Source organism: Crocuta crocuta, unplaced genomic scaffold (genome assembly GCF_008692635.1).
Source record: "Crocuta crocuta isolate KB4526 unplaced genomic scaffold, BGI_CrCroc_1.0 scaffold25, whole genome shotgun sequence".
NCBI classification, from domain to species: Eukaryota; Metazoa; Chordata; class Mammalia; order Carnivora; family Hyaenidae; genus Crocuta; species Crocuta crocuta.
The window spans coordinates 14,576,455-14,598,293 of NW_027532015.1; the positions used below are offsets into that span (position 1 = coordinate 14,576,455).

General features: G+C 39.3%; 1 protein-coding gene across 1 annotated transcript in view; it reads left to right on the top strand.

Annotated features, from left to right (window-relative positions):
- Positions 1–21,839, top strand: part of MAP3K5 (mitogen-activated protein kinase kinase kinase 5) — a 201,595-nt gene that overhangs the window by 69,732 nt on the left and 110,024 nt on the right. The window contains exons 3-7 of the mRNA XM_077776139.1: positions 10,346–10,369; positions 16,311–16,504; positions 17,231–17,399; positions 18,569–18,675; positions 21,414–21,584. Of these exons, the coding sequence (XP_077632265.1) occupies positions 10,346–10,369; positions 16,311–16,504; positions 17,231–17,399; positions 18,569–18,675; positions 21,414–21,584 (665 nt within the window). The remainder of the gene's footprint in view (positions 1–10,345; positions 10,370–16,310; positions 16,505–17,230; positions 17,400–18,568; positions 18,676–21,413; positions 21,585–21,839) is intronic.

The window sequence follows — 21,839 nt, forward strand, 5'->3', positions numbered from 1 at the left end:
AGTGTAGCACCGAGGCTCAGGCAACGTCTCTGGATGTGTACAGAAGGAGATCTAATCAAGAATGTTATATTAACATTGTTTGTAATACCCNACCTATCAACAAGAGAATGAATAAATACCTCCTGGTAGAGTCATTTAGTGGGATATTCTAGAGTACTTAAAATGAGTTAACTAGAGTCTAATGTGTCACTGTCAGTATATCTCAGAAACAGTGTCGACAGAAAAAAACAAATTACAGAAGCATGTGTGTGGTATGATACCATCCATACAAAATCTAAAAACATGCAAGGCCGCACTTTTATACCTCTTTGTGTTTTAAAGGTTAGATGTGTGCATGGGGATTACAAACAACAAATTCTGAATAGTTATCTCTTTGGGAGATAGGAATAGAATAGAACTGGGGGAGAAGACAAGAGTCTTCAAGTTTATCTGCAATTTTAGATTTCTAAGTCCAAGTGGTATATCCATGAGTATGTGATGATTTCTATGCTTTTTTCATAGTTGAAATATCTCACAATCCTTTTTTAAAGGAAGAAGTTTGTAGTACTTTGTTCTTTCCTATATCTTTGCAGATAATTTACATATATTGTGGGCATTTAAATCCCCAAATAGTTTTTAATTTATTTTCCTTGCATTCTAAGTGTGATTAAAAAGGCTCAGATGCATTTGGATCTTTCTTTCTGCACTAAGATAGGCTTTATTCCCATTTTATCTATTACAGAATAAATGTTTCTCTAGAGATTGAAATGCATATCAGTTAGTGGTGCCACAGCTTGTGTTGAAAAGTAATGATTCTGTGAGATTATTCCCTTTTCAAGAAATTTAGTTGTATTTTTCTTTTTAATCATTGCTTGAAAAGTTATTTTACAGATGGGATTTTCCTTAATAGACCATTCTCTACAGCAGTGCATCTGCGTGCTTACTCCTTCACCATCTCACTGAATATAGCACATGATGCCAGGAGCTCTGCCTCTGCCTCAGTGTATCTAGAATTTTCTAGCTTGGGATGTGACTCGAATGAAATCTTGGGCACACAAACCAGAATTTGTAAAACCATCAGTAAAGTAGCACTTTAAGAACCATTGATTTTTTAAAAAAAGTTTTTTAATGTTTATTTATTTTTGAGACAGAGAGAGACAGAGCATGAGTGGGGAGGGGCAGAGAGAGAGGGAGATGCAGAATCCGAAGCAGGCTCCAGGCTCTGAGCTGTCAGCACAGAGCCCAATGTGGGGCTCGAACTCATGAACCATGAGATCATGACCTGAGCCCAAGTCAGACGCTCAACCTACTGAGTCGATTTTTAACAGGACACCGTTCTTGAAAAAATTAAAAATAGAATTACCAGGGTCACCTGGGTGGCTCAGTTGGTTGAGCATTTGACTTTGGCTCAGGTCATGATCTCACAGGGTTGGTGACGTCAAGCCCCATCTCAGGGTCTTTGCTGTTGGTGCAGTGCTCGCTTAGGAGCCTCATTCTCGCTCTTTCTCTGCCCCTCCCACACTTGTGCTGTCTCCCTCTCCTTCTCTCATTCTCTCTTTCTCTCAAAAATAAATAAACCTTTAAAAAATAAATAAAAAATAAAAATCGAATTACCATATGATCCAACAATTTTACTCCTGGGCAGAATATCCAAAAGACCTGAAAGCAGGATCTCATAGAGATGTCTGTTTGCCCATGCCTCTGGCAGCATTGTTCCTAATAGGCAAAAGGTAGAAGTAACTTAAATGTCTGTTAACAGATGAATGGATAAAATAAAATGTGGTATATACACAAAATGGAATGTTATTCAGTCTTGAAAAGGAAAGGAATTCTGACACATGCTACAACATGATGAACATTGAGAACTATCATAATTTCTCATTCAGACAGCTCCATAGTACTTAAGATCTTTTATCTTGCAGGTGTAGAGGGACCCAGTCTCCTTTAGAGCTTATTGTGAGAAACTGGATATTAAGTCTTTTTCTGGTACTTATTCATTTCCACTCAAAGCAAATAGTTATAGTTTAAAAAAAATTTTTTTTACATTTTACAATTATTTATTTAAAATTTTTTTAATGTTTTTATTTCTAGGAGAGAGAGAGAGAGAGACAGCGTGAGCAGGGGAGGGTCAGAGAGAGAGGGAGTCACAGACTCTGAAACAGGCTCCAGGCTCCGAGCTGGCAGCCTGCACAGAGCCTGATGCAGGGCTCGAACCCACGAACCGTGAGATCATGAGTCAACCGACTAAGCCACCCAGGTGCCCCTACATTTATTTATTTTTGAGAGACCGAGTGAGACAGAGCATGAATGGGGGAGGGGCAGAGAGAGAGAGAGAGAGAGGAAGACACAGAATCTGAAGTAGGCTCCAGGCTCTGAGCAAGAGTTCAGCACAGAGCCTGACATGGGGCTCGAACCCATGAACCGTGAGATCATGAGTCAACCGACTAAGCCACCCAGGTGCCCCAAATTGTTATAGTTTTGAAAAGAGCAGCAATGTTCTTGCTGTCAATTTCAGTGATTCTGCCAATTTCTAGTCAATTGGTGAAGACACGAGGATAATTTTTGGTACAAATACCTCGAACTTAAGTTGAATTTATACTTGTATTTGTTGAATCTACTCAGATTCCACAGTGTTCTTAAACCTATAAATTTTTTCCCCTCTTACACTGCCAGTTCTTCTCCTTAAAGTTTTACCTCCCTAACCGAAGTTAATTACTAAGAGGAACTTAGTTTTAGATTGAATTGCGTATGAAATTAAAATTTGTATTTTTCCAATGGCTTTTCTTTTTTTTTTTAGTTTAACAGTGAGTTTTTATTGGATTCTTTTCAGCACTTTTAAATAGCACCTAACAGCCAGTAGTATAAATTACACACTCAGTAAATGTTAGGGAAAAAGTTGTTTGAAAATATGATCCTATAAAGTAGTTTAACAATTTAGTAGTGAACTAGAAACCTTGACCCTGAGCCCTTTTACTATTAAGTGCTACCCCTGGACATCCCCACAAATATCTTGCTTTCTTGATAACTGGCCATTGATTTGTAAACCCTGGCAGTCTGTACTCTCCCTGGTTCAACATAGCATCACAAACCTTCGTATTGTTTCATGGAGAGATTTTTCTTTCTCTTGAGAGAGGAAGCCATCATGTTCCTTACTTATAGGAATGGTCTACCTTTTATCTGAGCTATAATCATTCCACATCAAATTAGGAGGGAAAAAAGATAACTTGGGGGGAGGAGCAGATGAGTAATACATGTGAGGATTGCTTTATCAAGATTTTCTCTGAAGGTCTTGAATTGACAAACTAGCATGAGTTGATTTCCCAGGTATAGAATCCATCCCTGAGGTTTTGGAAAGGGCCTGAGCTTGGAGAATCCACTTTTCTTCCATGTCAGTTAGCAATCTTACACCTACTAAGAAATTATCTGTATACTGGATAGACTATGCCTTTGCTTTCCTTTCTAATTCCTCCATTACCCTCCTCACCCCCACCCACCATTTCTAGTATCTAATTGCTGTTTTTGTCAAAGAGAGAAAGAAGTCTATCCTACACTGTGAATGGAAGATATCATCATATCACTGAGTTGGCACCAGATATTTTCTTCATTTGGAGAGGCTTTCATCATAGGCCCATGAGTCTGAATACGTTAAACAGCAAGAAGGAATATTTCTGCCCACTGATGATATGAGTCTGAAGGCCTTCTGACTCCCCCCCAAATGGGGCAAGACTTGCCTGAATTCTGTTCCCTTTTGTTCATTATAAATAAATGATTCTTGCTGTGCAAGTTGATCTATGTGGCACGCCAACCCATTTTCCTATTTAGGTCCTTGTAGAATGCATCTTTGAAATTTTTACTGAAAATTATGCAAAAAATGTAATTTACTGTACAGAAATTCATCATGCCTGTTGTTACATAACAATACAGTTTTTTTTTTTAAATAAGAAATACCTGCATTTGAATAATTTGTTCCAGTTAGGTGTTGCTGAGAGAAACATCTGGTGTCAAAAAAGGGGAAGTTAATTGTAATAGGAACACATTATAAAGAGAAGTTTGGGTTAAAAAGCTGTTTCAAATCCTGTATGGGTAGAATGTCACTCCTCAACATCCCAGCCACATTTAAAGACATCTCTACTTACAGCAGAGTTCTCCCACAAAGAAATATCCATTTAAACATAAAATAAAATTTAGAGGGAAGGAGAAGAGAATGAGATTTTCTTTTAGGATTACTTTCCAGCTTTGTTATAATTTAACCTGACTTTTGATACAGGTTGTTTTAATTGACAGCTGCTCATATCGAGAGAAGGATATGTTCTTACCCCTGATCACAAAACAATAAGGTATAAGATATCTCTAGATCTGGTAAAATAGGAACTGAGTTGGAGTTGTTTTGCTTTGATAGTATTAACACTCAAGCTGTATATGTCTTTAAAATGCTTCAAGTACTTCTATGAGCTTATTTCAATTGTTCTTGAAACACAATCTGAGATAGACAAGTTAGGTACTTTCTACATTGATTAGGCAGATTAAAAATACTTTCTTTACAGATGAGAAATAAACCCAGAGAGATACAATGACTTAGAGGCACACACAGTAAGTGTGAGAGCTGGGCAAATCCCATCTTGTCTGACTTATCATTATGTATACTTCTAAGTCTGCATACAGATTTCATATGTCCTATGAATATGATTTTCTGGATTCAAGTTAGATTATTGAGCTTTTTTTTAACATGAAGGTTTTATGCAAGCATAACATGAAAGCACAAATGTAATTAGTTTCCTAACTTTAAAGATGGGCCAGTTCTGTGATACCTGTGTTAGAGTGTTCTTCCTGAGCTGGTTCAGCTTTGTTGTAGCAGCATGCTGAAGGGTAAAGGTGAATCCTACCTTTTCGGTGAGGCCCAGGGTGTTCACAATGGCCCATTTGGTATTTCCTAGACTCGTCTTATTTTGAAGTATTGAACTTAGGTAAGAGGATGGAGCTAGCGGGTATAAGAAATAACCCTCTTTTACCCAGCTTGGGTGGAACCCTTGCCTAGTTCCCCTTGGACGGGAAGAGGGATCAGAAGGGAAGACCCAGAGGTCACCAGCTGGGGGCCAGGTTCTTTCCCAGCCAGGAACTCCCAGCTTGTTCCTTCTCTTTCAGGAAGCTGAGAAACTGCTTTGCTAGTTCTGCTTCTCTCAGCCTGAATCAATTGAACTTGGCAACCCCACACCAGCTGTTCCCACTTCCTTCCCCTAGCTGCGATTACCTAAATTCTAGGCACAAATACTTTCCAGTTTTGGAGATGCTCCATGTATTTATCCTTAAAATGACCTCTTCAAAGTTGTATGGTCCCAAGTAACCATCAAAAGCTGCCTTTGTCTTCCCTTGCAAAGAGACCCAGGCTAGATTGTCTCTTTTGTCTTCTTTCCCTATCTAGTCATCAAAGGGTACTGGAAAATGAAAAAAAAAATTGGGGGGAGTATCTGGTACAGCCAGGGGGTGTGCAAATGAGAAGACCTCCAAGGACTTCAGACAAGTATGAAGTTGTAGGGCAGTAATGCATCCTCAAAACGTTTCACTGGGAAGGACCTGGAGTTTTTTTTGTCATCTTATTTCTAAGGACTTTGGATGAGGAGTTTCCATGCAGTGATGTGAAACATAGCAGTTGTGTCTTTTTCTTTTAATTTTTTAACGTTTTATTTATTTCTGAGAGAGAAAGAGAGAGAGAGCGAGAGAGAACGAGAGAGAGTAGGGGACGGTCAGAGAGAGAGGGAGACACAGAATCTGAAACCGGCTCCAGGCTCTGAGCTAGCTGTCAGCACAGAGCCCGACGTGGGGCTTGAACCCACAAACCATGTGATCATAACCTGAGCCTAAGTCGGATGCTTAACCATCTGAGCCACCCAGGCGCCCCAGCAGTTGTGTCTTAAATTTATTCCCTGTCCTCTTTTTTTCTCCGTCAATGGGTTCAATATGGATTAAACATTCACTGGTCTGCCTGAGTAGGTAGGTCTTGTTTGTGAGGTCTTGTTTGCTATTTATTTGTATCGAGTTAAAATGCACAAGTAGTACTTTTTTTCTTCAGGGTTCATGCCTCATTTAATGTTACATCATAAACTGTGAGTAAACTCTGTCTCCTTCAAGAGAACAATTTATATTCATTTAGCCTTTACAAAATGTAAGCAATGGTTAAAAGAATTCAATAGATCGTTTGATGTTTTTAAACAGTGAATTTTTACTGGATTCTTTTTAGCACATTTATTTATTTATCTTTTAAATGTTTATTTGTTTTGAGAGCAAAAGTGTGTGTGCATGCATGCACGAATGAGGGAGGAGCAGACAGAGAGAGGGAGAGAGAGAATCCCAAGCAGGCTCCATGCTGTCAGCGCAGAGTTCGACTTGGGGCATGAGATCATGATCTGAGGCAAAATCAAGAGCCAACGTTTAACTGACTGAGCCACCCAGGCGCCCCATGGCAATTTTAAATAGCACCTAACAGCCAGTAGTATAAATTACACACTCAGTAAATGTTAGGGCAAGAGTCATCTGAAAATATGACCCTATAAAGTAGTTTAACAAATTAGTAGTGAACCAGAAACATTGACCCTCCGCTCTTTTAATAGTAAGTGCTACTCCTGGACATCCCCACGAGCACCTTGCTTACTTGATAACCGACCACTGATTTGTAAATCACGGCACTCTGTACTCTCCTTGGTTCAAAATAGGCATCACACACACTTACTATTTCACGGGGAGACTTTTCATGGGGATGATTTTAATACAGTTTCATAATTTGTTATAATGCAAAATGAAATGAAAGCGAAGAAGACATTTAAGAGGATTGTTATTCCAATGAGAAATTCTTCAGGAAGGTGTATCTTGCTGGCTCTAAGCCAAGAGCGGCCCATTTTCTGCAGTGCCTAGCAGAGGGGGCCTTCAGCCCGCCCAGCGTTCCCCCCTGCTCCCTTTACTGCTTCCATTCCTGTTCCTAGTGCACCAGAAGAGAGGGGCAGTAGCGTAGCTCCTGTGCTGGGCATGAAGGTGTCTCTCCTTCCGTGGTACAAGGACAGTGCTCACTTTGATAGTCCTTTAGCCAAAAGCAGATGATAGAACACAGAGTTGGAAGAGACAGGCAATCACTCAACCCAACTCTTAGGGTGTTACATTAGAGAGAGGAAAAATGACATATGGTTAGTCAGGAGTGGAGCCAGGACTTACACATTTCTACTGTGATTCATAGCTCAGTATTTTATACATTCATTAACTTATTCATGCTTTTATTGAGTACCTACTATATGCCATTCAATTTGCTAGGCAGTTAGTGGGGTACAAAGATGAACAAAACACTCAGGTTGTTCATGACGTAAGATGGAGGAATCGTATGATGACGCACTTACAATGAGCAAGTAAGTGCTGTCATAGAGAGTCTGTACAAGGAGTGATGGTAGCAGAAATAAGGACATTTATCTACTATTGGGAAGATTGGTGTCATTGAAGCCAGTAAAGGGCAGCTTCAAAGAGAACAAGTTTCTTATGCAATGCACAGAGGATGCTGTGTGATAGAGGGTGAAGAGAAGGGCATTCCCTTGATACTTAAAGTGGGGTGGAAGGGATGTTACTATCACAAGAGAGCTGTGTTCAAAAGAGTGTGGTTTGCTACTTTGAAGAGATGCTCCATAAATCAAGTTTGGAAAATTCTGCATACTGTGTTTCTGGCTTTGTGATTATCCAGCATTTAAAAAAAATTTTTTCTATTTATTCTTTCATGAACCATTGTCCGTGTGTGTGTGTGTGAGAGAGAGAGAAAGAGAGAGTGAGAGAGAGAGAGAGAGAGGAAGGGGTGAAAGGATGCACTGACTACCTGTGAAACACTTGTGGGAAGAGCTACTTTCCACCTTCTTCCACAGCGTCACTCATCTGTCTCTTGATTTCCATCCTCCGGGCACCGCTATCGTCCAAGCCCATATTTTGACATCCCTGTACATTTGCAATGCCACCTAAATACTTTTTCCCCTCCAATACTAAATACCGCCATCTAATTAGTATTTTTTTCAAACTTTAACAAGGTTTATCTTTTATGTATTTGCCCTTATTGGGTAATATGTTCACGTGATACAAAAATTTAAAAGTGCAACAGGATTTGGGGCACCTGGGTGGTCAGTCGGTTAAGCATCTGATTTCAGCTCAGGTCATGATCCCATGGTTTGTGGGTTCGAGCCCTGTGTCAGGCTCTGTGCTGACAGCTCAGAGCTTGGAGCCTACTTTGGATTCTGTGTCTCCTCTCTCTGTCCCTCCCCTGCTTGTGCTTCTCTTTCTCTATTTCTCCCTCTCAAAAATAAACAAAGCTTAAAAAATTAAAAAAAAAAGTGCACCAGTATATATAGTGAAAAGGCATTCTCTCATCTTTTTCCCCCACCCAGCCAGCTCCCCTCTTTATTGTCAACCACTGTTATTGGTTTCTTGTATATTCGTCTAGAGAGATTTTATAAATGTAGAAATTAGAATTTTCTTTTTCTCCCTTTTATACATAAATAGGAGCATAGATTAAACACCATTCTGTTCTTTGCTTTTTTTTTTCTTCTTCACTTAACAGTATATCTTGGAGATCTTTCCCTATCACTGCACAAAGAACTTCTGCATTCTTTGTTCAGTGGTATTATATTCCATTATATGGAGTTACCGTCATCTATTTAACCAGATTCTACTAGGTAGACATTGGTGTTGTTCCCAGCCTTTGCTATTACAGGGTCCTAATGTATACTGATAATTCTTTATGTATATCGCTCACCTTAAAAAACATGCTGACTGCCAACTGTTCACAAAGTACTTTGTTTGGCATTCAAGGCCTTCTTTAGTAAGGCCCCAAATAACTTTCTAATATTATTGGTCCATGCCAAAATGAACTTTCTTTTAGATCCAGTGATCAAATTCAAGGTCTTTTCCAAATACCTCTTTAACTCTCTTCTTTATACTTCCCCAAATGAACTGTCTTCTCTAGCCCCCAATCATAATTTCTATCATTCCCTAAAAGGGCCTTTGCTGTTCCTGGTCCTCTGGCTTGGATCCCTAAATTTTGCTTCTGAAAGTTGTCTGTCCTCTTTGACTCATCTTGAATTTCACCTTCTCTGCTGGTCTTCCCAGACTTCCTCACTTCTTAGTAACGTCTTCTTTCTCTTGGAAATGCAAGCCCTTGCTGTAGTATTGCCCTTCAGACTTACTATGTGTGTACGTACACACATGTGCACCCAGGCATGTGGTGTTTCTTTTTAAAAGTGTACAAGTCCTTTATGTCCTTTTTCCCCCTTTTTTTAATCCACAAGATTGTGAAGTATTGAAGGGCCTCATTTAGTATTTTATATACACATCTTTATGGCTCTCAAAATTACCCAGTACAATTCCTTCCTCTATAGATTTTTATTTACTCATCTGTTATCCTTAAACGTTCAAAAATCTTACCTGCTGCTTTAAGTCAAAACCCTTGTCAGCTCCCCTTTTCCCCCACGTTGATCCTGGGATGAAGAAGGATAGCTGGTCAGCTGGGACTTGAACTCTTCCTCTGCTCCTCCCTTACCTCACCAGATCTAGCTCTTCTCCTTAGCCAGATGGACCCACCCTTGAGGCTCCGCAAAAGCCTCACATTTCCTGTTTCCATGACAACATACATGCCATCGTTTCCAAAATTCTGGCCCATTTTTCTTTCTAAGTCATGATTCCCCAACCTCAGTGAAGCCTTTATGCCATAGACTTTTCCAGATTATCTCTTCCATGTCTCTAATCATTTAAACAACTAGAAATAATGATAATGAGAGCTTGCATTGTCAAGAGCTTTCTATGCCCCTGACACAGTCTAGCTACATTATTTGCATGATCTCACTCCTCTCAACCTAGAAGACAGACACTACCTGCAGTGTATTTCTCACATCCCACTTTTTATTGAACAGTGTGTAAGTTGTATCTGTGACTTTTTATTGTCCAGTGTCCTTATGTATGTGTGGGTTTATCCACTCTGATGAGTGGCCAATACCCTTGATTTCCCAGGAGCCAGCATCTGCATGGTCCCCTCCTGGGGTGTAAATGAGGTTGTATGTAGGGAAAGTGAATTCCTTCTAACCTTTTCCCAGAAAGATTGTGGCTGATAATTCATACATATTCTGCAAGAATGATTTTTATTCAGTTTTTGGATTTTACAATGTTTGTACTGTTTCCTCATTTCCATCAGATTATACATTTTTCAGACACAGGAACGAATGTATGCTATACTTCCTGGAATTTGTAATTGCTAATAAAATTATTAATGCAGATTTTCCTACATCAAATAGTTAATTGAATTATCAAATTAACTTTGTATTAACTTCTTTTTTTTTTGTCTTTTCTTATTTTTTAGGAAATCATTTGCCAGAAGAATACTGTGAGTATTTTCCCTAACTCTTCCAGAAATTTTTTATCATTTCTGTTCCATCAACAGAATGGATTGGTTTTTTTTAATCTCCACAAATTATTAATTTCTATCTCTGTTTTTCTTCTTTGGAGTTGCTGATGTATCAATATAAATATGGTTATTTTATCTAAATATCTCCTTACAGTGAAAATTTATAAATAGTGGGAGATGACACTGATGCCTGTTTGTTTTTGTTTTGTTTTGTTTATGTTTATTTATTTTAGAGAGAGAGCACATACACACAAGAGCAGGGAACGGGCAGAGAGAGAGGAAAAGAGAGAATCCCAAGCAAGCTCTACTTTGTCAGCACAGAGCCTGACGCAGGGCTCAATCCCACGAACTGTGAAAATCATGGCCTGAGCTGAGATCAAGAGCCAGAGGCCTAACCAACTGAACCACCCAGGCGCCCCAATGCCTATTTTCTTTTAGCATATATAGTTATATTTTGGAATAAAAAATGTTTCCATAATATATCCAGTTTTGTAGCATATGCACACATGTGCATATATGTGTATGTGTATGTACATATGTTTGTATGTACGCACATATAGATATATATATCTATGTATAAATTATATGGCACAAATTATAAGTACAAATAATACACATATATACACATACATGCATAGATACATGTCTATGTATTATCTGTTTATCTATACAGATTGGCTTCAGTTCCTGAGTCTAGTCTGTCTTTGAGGCTACACTACAGAATTCGTACTTTCCATGCAGTAGTAAACAAGAGTTAAAAACTGATAAAAGTAAATTTCAAATTTTAAAAATGCATGAAGAAAAGTGATACAATATCATATATAAAGGAATCAGCCTTGTTATGCTAGTGGTTGTATTTTTCATTTGGAAAATTAGCCAGCATTTAAAAACCTTAAAGAACGTATCTCTACAACTTAGATTGGAAATAGCACCCTACATAAAGATCTGCACATGGTTTGATTTAAGATAGTAAGATTAAGAGTACAGTTGGTAGTTTGTCCTTCGATCAGAAAGTTTAAAACTTAGTGTTAAGATTGCACCAAGTCAGAGACTCAGTGCCACAAAATGTTTTCATTATGCACTTTTAGTCTTCACATCTCGATGGGAAATGAGCAATTATTGCTTCAGGCATCTATTTAGCATTGCAGTTTTATTAAACAAATATTGATCATGTATTGTGTGCCAGGCTTTGGGCTGGATGCCACAGGGATTCACTGTGGAGACTGAAAGTGGAAGCAAGCAGATTCATAACTGCTCCATGACACAGCAAATGACAGGTGCCAGAGTCTAGCTGGAAACAAATAAGCAGAGACACAAATTAGAAAATTTACGCAAGGAGGTGCGCCTGGGTGGCTCAGCCGGCTAAGCGTCCAACTTTTGGTTTTGGCTCAGGTCATAATCTTATGGCTTCATGGGTTCAAGCCCTGCATCGGGCTCTGCTGGCAGTGTGGAGCCTGCTTGGGATTCTCTCTCTTCCTCTCTCTCTGTCCCTCCCCAACTCATGCTATCTCTGTCTCTCTCAAAATAAAATAAATCAGCTTAAAAATTCTTTAAAAAAAGGAAAGAAAATTAAATGCAAGACAATGTGCTGAAGAGTGGGTGGCCATGCATCACGTGGTCCCAGAAGGTCTTTCTGGGGAGGTGGCATTTACCTGAGACCTAAATGGTAGGAAATTGCTAACCATGCCCACTGATGAGTCACACATGTGGAGAAGCCAGGTTACAAGGTGACTGGAATATTGTACATTATGAACTGGTCACCTGTTCCCCTGAGTTAGCTGCTGGATTTCAGCTGCTGGGCATCCTTATCAAAGTTGAGTGTTTTGAGCATATATTTCAATATGTTTGAATGCTTATGTTCACCTTTATGTAGATTTTAAAAATTGAGAAACAGAGTCAGTGTGTTTTTTTTAAGTGATGATAATAGAATAAGACTAGATTTTGAACTGCAGATTTTTATAGCCCTGAACACTGGCACGAGCCAGAGAGATAGATAGCTGTGGTCATTTTACGAACACGCCTCAGTGCTTTGATATGCAAGGAAATGTGGTCTTTCTTTTTCAAGAAGCAGCTTTAAATATTTTAGAATTGGTACCTTATTAATAAGAGGCAGTTGTTATGCCTGAGGTATGTTTGTTCTTGATCACATAGTGTTTTCTTTTTTAATTTGCTTTGGATTTATCAGTTATTTTAAACTCTGGGTACAATAGCAATCCCATAAACAGAAATTGCAACAATAATATTTCTAAGTTATAAGTGAGCCAACCCGGGAAATAAATATCCCCGTATTATTAGTTTTCATCATTTTGAAAAAAAAAGTGCTTTTCTCAGCAGGTGGTATCTTTTTTTTTTTTAATTTTTTAATGTTTTATTTATTTCTAGGGGAGAGAGAGAGAGACAGCGTGAGCAGGGGAGGGTCAGAGAGAGAGGGAGTCACAGACTGAAGCAGGCTCCAGGCTCTGAGCTGGCAGTCAGCACAGAGCCCGACGCGGGGCTTGAACCCACGAACTGCGAGATCATGACCTAAGCGAAAGTCACGCTTAACCAACTAAGCCACCCAGGCGCCCCATGGTGGTATCTTTTAAAGAAACACAGTTCACCACCAAACTTCATACTGGCTCCCCCCGCACCCCTGCCACCCCTGCAGGCTCACTGTGCTGTCTCTTAGTTCAGGGCTGGTAGTATCCATGTGCCTCCTGCAGCTTATCAACCTCCACTTTGTTTGGACACCAACAATGGGGAATTGAAAAAAATATGTACTTATTGCCTTAGAAACAGGGAAGAGACTCCAAAACGTGCAGTGAGGCCAGGAACTTAGAAAAACCTTGGCATGCTGGTTATTTTCAACAAGGATTCTGAAGCCTTATTCCACAGGATTTGAAGAAGACAGTCGCAGGAATACATTTTTCTCTGCTGTGTGCAAGACTCTCATTTTACTTTCTTTACCCCTCCAGTGCTGATACATACTCAGACGTCTGAGAGTCATCTTTTCCCGGGATTAGTTTTACACAGACGCATTATTACCCAGTGCCCAGTATTTCAATCGTTCTGTATCCTGTTTCATGTCTTATACACAAATACACGTGGTATTAAGGCTTCTGAGGGTACAGAACTTGGTCCAGCAGCAGCAGAAAAATATTTTGAAACACTAATAATGTTTTTCTGGCTTATTGGCTTTTCATCGATTCTAATTTTTGACTTGGAAGATTCAGAGCATTTTCTTTTTAAATTTTGAGTTATAGTACTTATCTAAAACAGGTACATTTGATTCTATTGCTCCTTTATAACCCACTCACAGTTAAAACTCTAGAAACCTTAGGAAACAACCTCTTGGTATACTTGCCTTTCTTTTCTGCTTAGGCAGTGAATCCGGTGAAAAGGATTACATTGGGGGATATACTATAAGCATTTGGAAACAGAAAATATTTCCAATGTTTTAGTTTTTTTGAGACAGAGAGAGACAGAGCATGAGCAGGGGGAGGAGCAGAGAGAGAGAGGGAGACACCGACTCCAGAACAGGCTCCAGGCTCTGAGCTGTCAGCATAGAGCCCGACACAGGGCTTGAACCCATGAACTGTGAGATCATGATCTGAGCCGAAGTTGGACACTTAACCAACTGAGCCACCCAGGTGCCCCTTGGAAACATTTTAGAAACAGGATATGTTTAATTTTCCTCTTCCTGACTAGTCTTCCAAATTATTGTTCCATGAAGGAGAACTTAAGAAAGGAATAATTTAATGTACTTGACTTAAAAATCAAATCTCAACCTCTGGAAGTTCTTTTCATACTTTAAGTGAAAGTCAGGTCCTGTTTCAGCTCCACTCCCAGACATACAAGTGCCTCATAGAATATGTTCATAAATAATTCAGTCTGGCCATAAGAGCAGTTGTCACTTCTCGTCTGTTTGCTGTGAGGCTGTAGCTTGGTTCATGCAGGGGTCCATGAAAGTGACCTGAGGCAAAGTGTTGGTGTGTCAGCAGGTAGAGGCCATTCAGGAGGATGCCGAGCCCTCTAACGATTATGGCGTAGGCTGGAGTCCCAAACACATCACAGACCAGCTGCATGACCTCCATTAGCCTAATCTGAATCCTCCTGTAAAACAGAAATGGTAGCACCTTCTTCTGTGGGTTGTGGGGAGCGTGTGACCATTTAGCCCTTGGCACGTGCAAGTGGTGAGTCAATGTTTGCTCTTGTATGTTTAGTTGTAAGGGTAAGAGATGTGTTGTTGCCCGTAATGCTGAAATGGCTAGGATCTTGCAGTCTGGGATCTCTGTGCTCCCCAGAACAGTGATGGGGTTTCCCACATAGCTCATTCTACTTCTCAGCCCTCTGCCTTTATTTCTCTCTCTCTCTCTTTCTCTCTCTGTGGCTTTTCTCTTAGAGGTCTCTTGTGTTTCCTTAGATTCAACCACACCAAATACTTCCCAGGTCTGTACTTTTGTTGGAAACGCTTTTGACATTCTAATCATGTATTTCCTACTATCTTTTGGACATTCTCACTTTAGGGGCTCAGCTCCCCTTAAGTCACAGCCTTCCTAATAGTGAACATTTCACCCTTCCCACCCCAAATCAGATATCAACCTCTTGAAATTCCTCTCTATATTACCTGGAAGTCAGGTTCTCTTTGTGATTTATTACCTGATCTATAACAAGTGCCCCTGACTGTAATATATTCATAAATAATTCAGCCTGGTTCTGCTTTTTTACTGTTTTTGTTAATGGTACCACTCTTTTTAGGTAGCCCCATTTAAGGCTGTGATTATGTTTTCTTTCCTGCTCTGAATCTGTCCGTGATTCCCACTGCCCAGCACATACAGTTTAAAACCCTTAGCTTTGCATCCACTCCCTTCCCTGAGCTCTAAGATCTGGTCAGACTTCCTTACTGAGGGATGTCCAGTCCTATTTCCTCTTCCTTCTTCCCAGCTCTACTTTTGTTTGCAGCAGTGTTCCCTCACTTGGCATCATTGGGAATCAATAGAAGGTGGGGATGAGTAAGTGGAGAGAGGCAGGGGCTGAGGCCAGAGAGAGAAGCAGGATTTGGATGGCCAGGCCGTTGTAGGCCACGGGGACATGTCTTATCCTCATCCCAGCAGCGAGAGAGGGGGCCTTACGCAGTGAGGGAAGTGATCTGATATAGGTTGTTGAAAGATCACTTTGATGGCTGGGTAGACAATAGATTGGAGGGCGAGAGTAGAAGCAGGGAGACCAATTAAAGGCCAGGGATGTGGCTCAGGCCAGGTATGTTGGTGGCGTGGTCTGCCATGCGGGCAGAGAAGATGGAGGGAAATGGACAAATATGAGCTCTATACTGGAGGGAAAGTAGACTGGACTTTGTTAGGATCTGGGTGGTGAGGGAAATGGAAGTAACAAGGAAAACTTCTGGGTCTCTAGTTTTCGTAACAGAGGTGGCTAATGGAGCCGTGACCATGACAGAGTAGACTGGTTGTTCTGACATCACTCACAGCCTCGCCTGTCAGATGGACAGCCCTTAACGTTAGCTCTTATTCTTGTCATGTATTTAGACTACGTCTCTGTGATCAAATTTTAAGTTCCACAGAGGCTGAAGGCTGTGTTTTAAACGACTCTGTTTTTCCTGCAGAATATATCACAGTGGCTTAGCTGTGAGAAATGGTGAATAAATATTTAATTAATTGATGGAAGCTGTGCCCCACTGTGTTTTTTATGAGTTGTTTTTTTTTTTTTTGCATCATCTGTAAGCCCTAATTATTTAAAGTAAGCAATTAAAGAAATTGGAGGGAATTTCCCTTTTCATAGGTCATAAATAAGAAATGAGGTTTTTCTATTTACTTCACTTTCAGGATTACTGTTGAAAATGAGTCACTGCAGTAGGACTTGGGGTTTCATGAGTGTGGGGTCTCCAGGTTGGCTCACCACCTCCCGGCCCTTCCTCTTTCCACAGATGTGCACTGGGAACTACACATTCGTTCCGTACATGATAACTCCACATAACAAAGTCTACTGCTGTGACAGCAGCTTCATGAAGGGGTTGACAGAGCTCATGCAACCGAACTTCGAGCTGCTTCTTGGACCCATTTGCTTACCTCTTGTGGACCGTTTCATTCAACTTCTGAAGGTGGCACAAGCCAGTTCCAGGTAAAGTGGAATAATGCCTCTCGGTGATGATCACAGAGTGCTATGCACCTTATCAGAGGTTTCGTAGAGGTGGCACAAGCCAAGAACCAGGAATATAAAAGTATGATATCCTCTAAGTAGATAAAAATAGATGCCGCATAGTTCACTTTATTCACAGAACAACTTGAGACCAGAAAGGAGAACAAAAAAAAGACTGCTAACTATTTAATAATGGTAGAGATAAAAAATATATTCAAAGTAAGTACAGAAACAGTATCAGAATAAATGTCCCGGGCCCTTTTAGTATAGGAGTAAGAACTCTGCCAAAGTTGCTGGCAGCAATTTTATATTTTAGTTAAGCACGATCACTTATGTAAATAAACGATGATGCTGAGTCAGAAAGTAAAGGATGTATTCAAATCTTAGGCGCACCTGATTTATTTGGAACAATTCGTATTCACAACAGTACAAGGAAAAGATTTGGCATCTCACGTGGTACGTGGCGGTTTGTTGGAAAATTCAGTAAGATGCAGTATCTTTGCCTAGTTCTTTCTGAAGCAAAGCAGCGTGCTAAAAAAAGGACTCCCAAATTTCTCAATAATGCGCGATCTCTGAGGTGTTCATTCTCTGTACCTTGTGAACTGAAAGCTACTAATGCTGCAAATTTCATTTCCTTATAGAATCATTGCTTTTAATTGGAATCCTTTCTAGTATATTAACTCTTTGAAATGTGTGTTTTCCCACCAGCCAGTATTTCCGGGAATCTATACTCAATGACATCAGGAAAGCTCGTAATTTATACACTGGTAAAGAATTGGCAGCTGAATTGGCAAGAATTCGGCAGCGAGTAGATAATATTGAAGTCTTAACGGCAGATATTGTCATAAACCTGTTACTTTCCTACAGAGATATCCAGGTGAGGAGATGCTTAATGTAAAATCTTCATCATGTAGCATGTTGGAGGAAAAAGGGAGAGTTAACATCAAATTTCAGTGAGCTAAGAGGTTATTCGTGTCACTACATGTGATTGTTTATTGACTTTGCTAAGCTTTCCATCCTGAAAATCTATAATAAATGAAAAAAGACTCCTATGAGTTAACTATCCTTGAATGTGTAATGAGGTGTTTGTATGGTAAAGGTCTTTTTCTGCCAGAAGAACAAAAAAAAATTTGCATGCATACTTAATCTGTGGATAGTCGATTCTATTTTGTGAGCCTCAGACACACCCATCAGTCAGTATGTGAAAAGTTTGTTTTGGCGAATAGCAGAAATGTGGGGGGCTTTCTTGACATATCTCTTACTCCTTAAAATTGTGTGGTTTAAAACTGATAGTGCTAGATCTGACTAGCTAGAAGCAAGACATATGCAACTGATTGATTATGAAAATAATTTTTTAAATATATCATGGAAAACACACCAACATACCATATGGTTTTATTGATCTGTCTTACATTTTTTTAAATATGGTAAATAGAATCCTCTCTGAGTTGGGGATTTGCTGTTAGATTTTTAGTGTAAAATGTAAATGACTTCTGGTTCCTTATTCCCAGCCTTTCAGGCCCAAGTAAAGCTTTATGAAGACAACAGAAATTTACATACATGTAGGGGTGTAGTACTTAGGGTCCCAAGACTAGGGTAGCTTAACACGTTATCATCTTGTTACATATGACAGAAGCTCAGTCAGTTGCTCCATGTCCTGGATGTTTCAAAAATATTTCTTAAAAAAAATTATTTCTTTGAAAGTAACTGATGAGACACTGTATACCCGGAATCTGGCTCCACGGAGAAGTAAGTTATCCATAGTTAGAATAGTATTATCATGCTAGATGGCTTATTATTTGGGGAAGAGGGGTCAGATGTGGTAACTCTGTATTTTAATGTTTTTATCTATATAATCAAATTTATTATTTAAGCAGAAAAAAAAAGGTTTCTTTTTGGTTCTAGATTCCTCAAAGTCTTCCATGGATTTGAGTTCTCTTTTTAAAACCCTTCTCAGATTCACGTATCTGATTATCAGAAAGCATTTCGTTGTCAGAACTTTTTCCTAATGGTTTAATTCTGTGTTACTCTCCTCTTGTTTGAAAGGACTATGATTCTATTGTGCAGCTGGTAGAGACGTTAGAAAAGCTGCCAACCTTTGATTTGGCTTCCCATCATCATGTGAAGTTTCATTATGCATTTGCACTGAATAGGTAAGAAAAAAACCTTGCTGTCCACAGTGTGCTAACACATTGTTTTATAACCCGCATATTCTTTCTAGGGTATGTTTTCACCATAGCATTGCAGCCACTCCCTATTAGAATGTAATATTAATATTTCTACTTCAACCATATGAAATATTAGAGGCATATACACTTAATGTTTTCAGTAAAAAGAAAAGGCCCTCACAATTTGTCAACTTAAATTCTTAAAATTCTTTCTCTTCTCTGTCAGAGTTTGTATTTGCTATTTGTACTTGTTTAGAATTTTTTTCAATTGCATGAACATGATGTTGTTCTTGGGCAGATATCCTCACCACCAAGTAGTTTTCAGTTAAAAATTTACTAAATAAGGTAAGAGTAGTTATGTCTAGGTGAACATATTCCTAACCAAAGAATATTTTCATTTCCACTGCTCTGAACACAGTTATTATCAAAACTCCATTGGCCACATTGTAGGGCATGTATCCGTGAGTCTGCTAAGACCAGCGTGAACACCCCTACATCTAGTCCTGCCTCTGTGCCTTCTGTCCGGATCATGGCACACACCTCAGTGCCACTTTCTACAGTCACCAGGGAGGCCATCCATGCTCTGGCTGCGGAGAAGCCCAAAGCACTGAACTGTCCAAAGCTCGTTCGTTGTGCTGTACTCTTCCCTGATGGCAAGTTGAATATATATGTGGTTTCCACAGCTGAAGAGAATGAAAAAAAGAAAAAGGAGGGATGTTGTATCTCCAGGGCACTTCCCATGTGTCACTTAAGGCTTGATTATTTTATTTTTATTATTTTATTTTTAATTTATTTTTTAGAGAGAGAGAGACAGAGCACAAGAGAGGAGGGTCAGAGAGAAAGAGGGAGACACAGAATCTGAAACAGACTCCAGGCTCTGAGCTGTCAGCATAGAGACCGATGTGGGGCTTGAACCCATGGACCGCGAGATCATGACCTGAGCCAAAATCAGACGCTTAGCTGACTGAGCCACCCAGGCACCTCAAGTCTTGATTATTTTATAGATGAGGAAACTGAAGTTGGGAAAAGTTGGATAACTTTTCTTCAAGGCCCATAGTTAACAAGTCATAAACCTGAGGCTCAAACCTAGATCGGCTGATGGTGATGTCTGTGTTCCTCATCCCAGGGTTTTCCTGCCTCTGTCTACAAAGAACAGTGTCAGCATGCTATTCAACCAGAGATTGTTCCTTTCTTTCTTTATCCACCCAAACTGTAGAACTTGCTGACTTTATCAATAAATGTGGAATCAAAGTAGATTTCATTTCCCCATTTATTAAACATCAGTTTCTTTGGATTTGACCAAGTGAGTAAGGCCTCCAGAGATTACCAGCTCCAGCTGGCTCTCAGATAAACCTTTTCTGAAAGATGGAATGGAATATGTTCTATTTTGAAATAAAAAATGAGTGTCCATAAGAACCTCTTATATTTTTCTTCATCTGTGTTTTATCTTTGCCTTTTCTATAATACAATATAATGAATTGATAAGCATATTTTTATGAAGTGTTATTATAAGCTCAAGGTATTTAGGACAAAGTAAAAAAAGTAATTTCATAGACAGGTCTATTTAAAGTCATAGTGAAGAATAGCAATAACTTTTTATAGCAGCTTTATTGAAATATAATTCATATATCATATAGTTGACCTATTTAAGGTGTACAATTCAGTCGTTTTTAATATAGTAACAGAATTGTATGACCATCAGCACAATAAGTTTTGTGGCTTTTTCATCACCCCAAAAAGAACACCCCCTGCCTGTTAGCAATCACTCTCCCTTTCCCCCCCAAAATCTCCTGGACCTAGGCAATCACTAATGTACTTTTAGTCTCCAGATTTGCCTATTCTGGACATTTTATATAAATCAAATTATATTATATGTAAGATTTTATATAACTGGCTCCTTTTACTTAGCATGTTTTCAAGGTCCAAGAATAATTTTTAAGAAGATTTTTATCTGGTTTTGAGAATAGTCTATACATACTTGCTATTTTATTTTTTTAATGTTTATTTATTTATTTTGAGAGAGAGAGAGAGGGAGAGAGTACGCACATGCACAAGTAGGGGAGGGGTAGAGAGAGAGGAATCCCAGGCAGGCGTCTCACTGTCAGCACAGAGCCCAACGCAGGACTTGATCTCATGAACTGTGATATCATGACCTAAGCCAAAATCTCCATATACTTGCTATTTTGAAATAAGCTACATAAACTTCTTTCTTAGATGTCTTAGGCACAAAGACATTGGGCAACTCTTGGGTTAAAGTCAGTTTGTTGGTGTTGTCTGTGAATTGAGTTTGCATAGTGTTTTGGAGCAAAAGCCATTGAAACCTAGAGTCAGGGTTTGGGCTGTGTTTGGATTACTTGACTGCCCCATTTAAGGCCACAGACCATTCCTCATCACTCCATGCCCTTGAACCTGTGGATCATGAACCTATGGACCATGAAATTAGAAGGACTCTAGATAAGTAAGTGCAAATCCATCACCACGATCAGGAAAGCAGCACAGAAGTGATCCTTGTTAGACCCAGTAGACATGCAATAGGATGAAAAAGACAAGAGAGACTTAGGACAGAGGTTTACAAGTGACTCTCAAAATCTCATTGTTGTCTTTATCCTGCCAAACTACACTAATGTGAACCAACATATCAAATAGAATTTTAAAAAGATAATTACCCTGCATTGCTCCTATAATCTGTATTGAAACAATGATGTTTTCTTTCCCTACCTTAGGAGAAATCTCCCTGGAGATAGAGTAAGAGCTCTTGACATTATGATTCCCCTGGTGCAGAGTGAAGGGCAGGTTGCTTCAGATATGTATTGCCTAGTTGGTCGCATCTACAAGGATATGTTTTTGGACTCGAATTTCCTGGACACTGAAAGTAGAGACCATGGAGCTTCTTGGTAAGTAGATACGATAAGATAATTACTTGATAAGTCCATGACATGAAAAAAGTGGTTTACAAATGAGGGCATTGAATTATTATTGTCCTTTAGATTGTATATTATAAAGTAAATCTTAGAATTTATAGCTTCAGTGAAGACTTCTGATGAAATTCATTTAATCTGGCAGAATAAATTGGGGTAAACTGGATGGAAAGATAATTTGAGAAAATAAAGTTTTATGAAGATATTTTAATATGCAGTATAATAAGCATA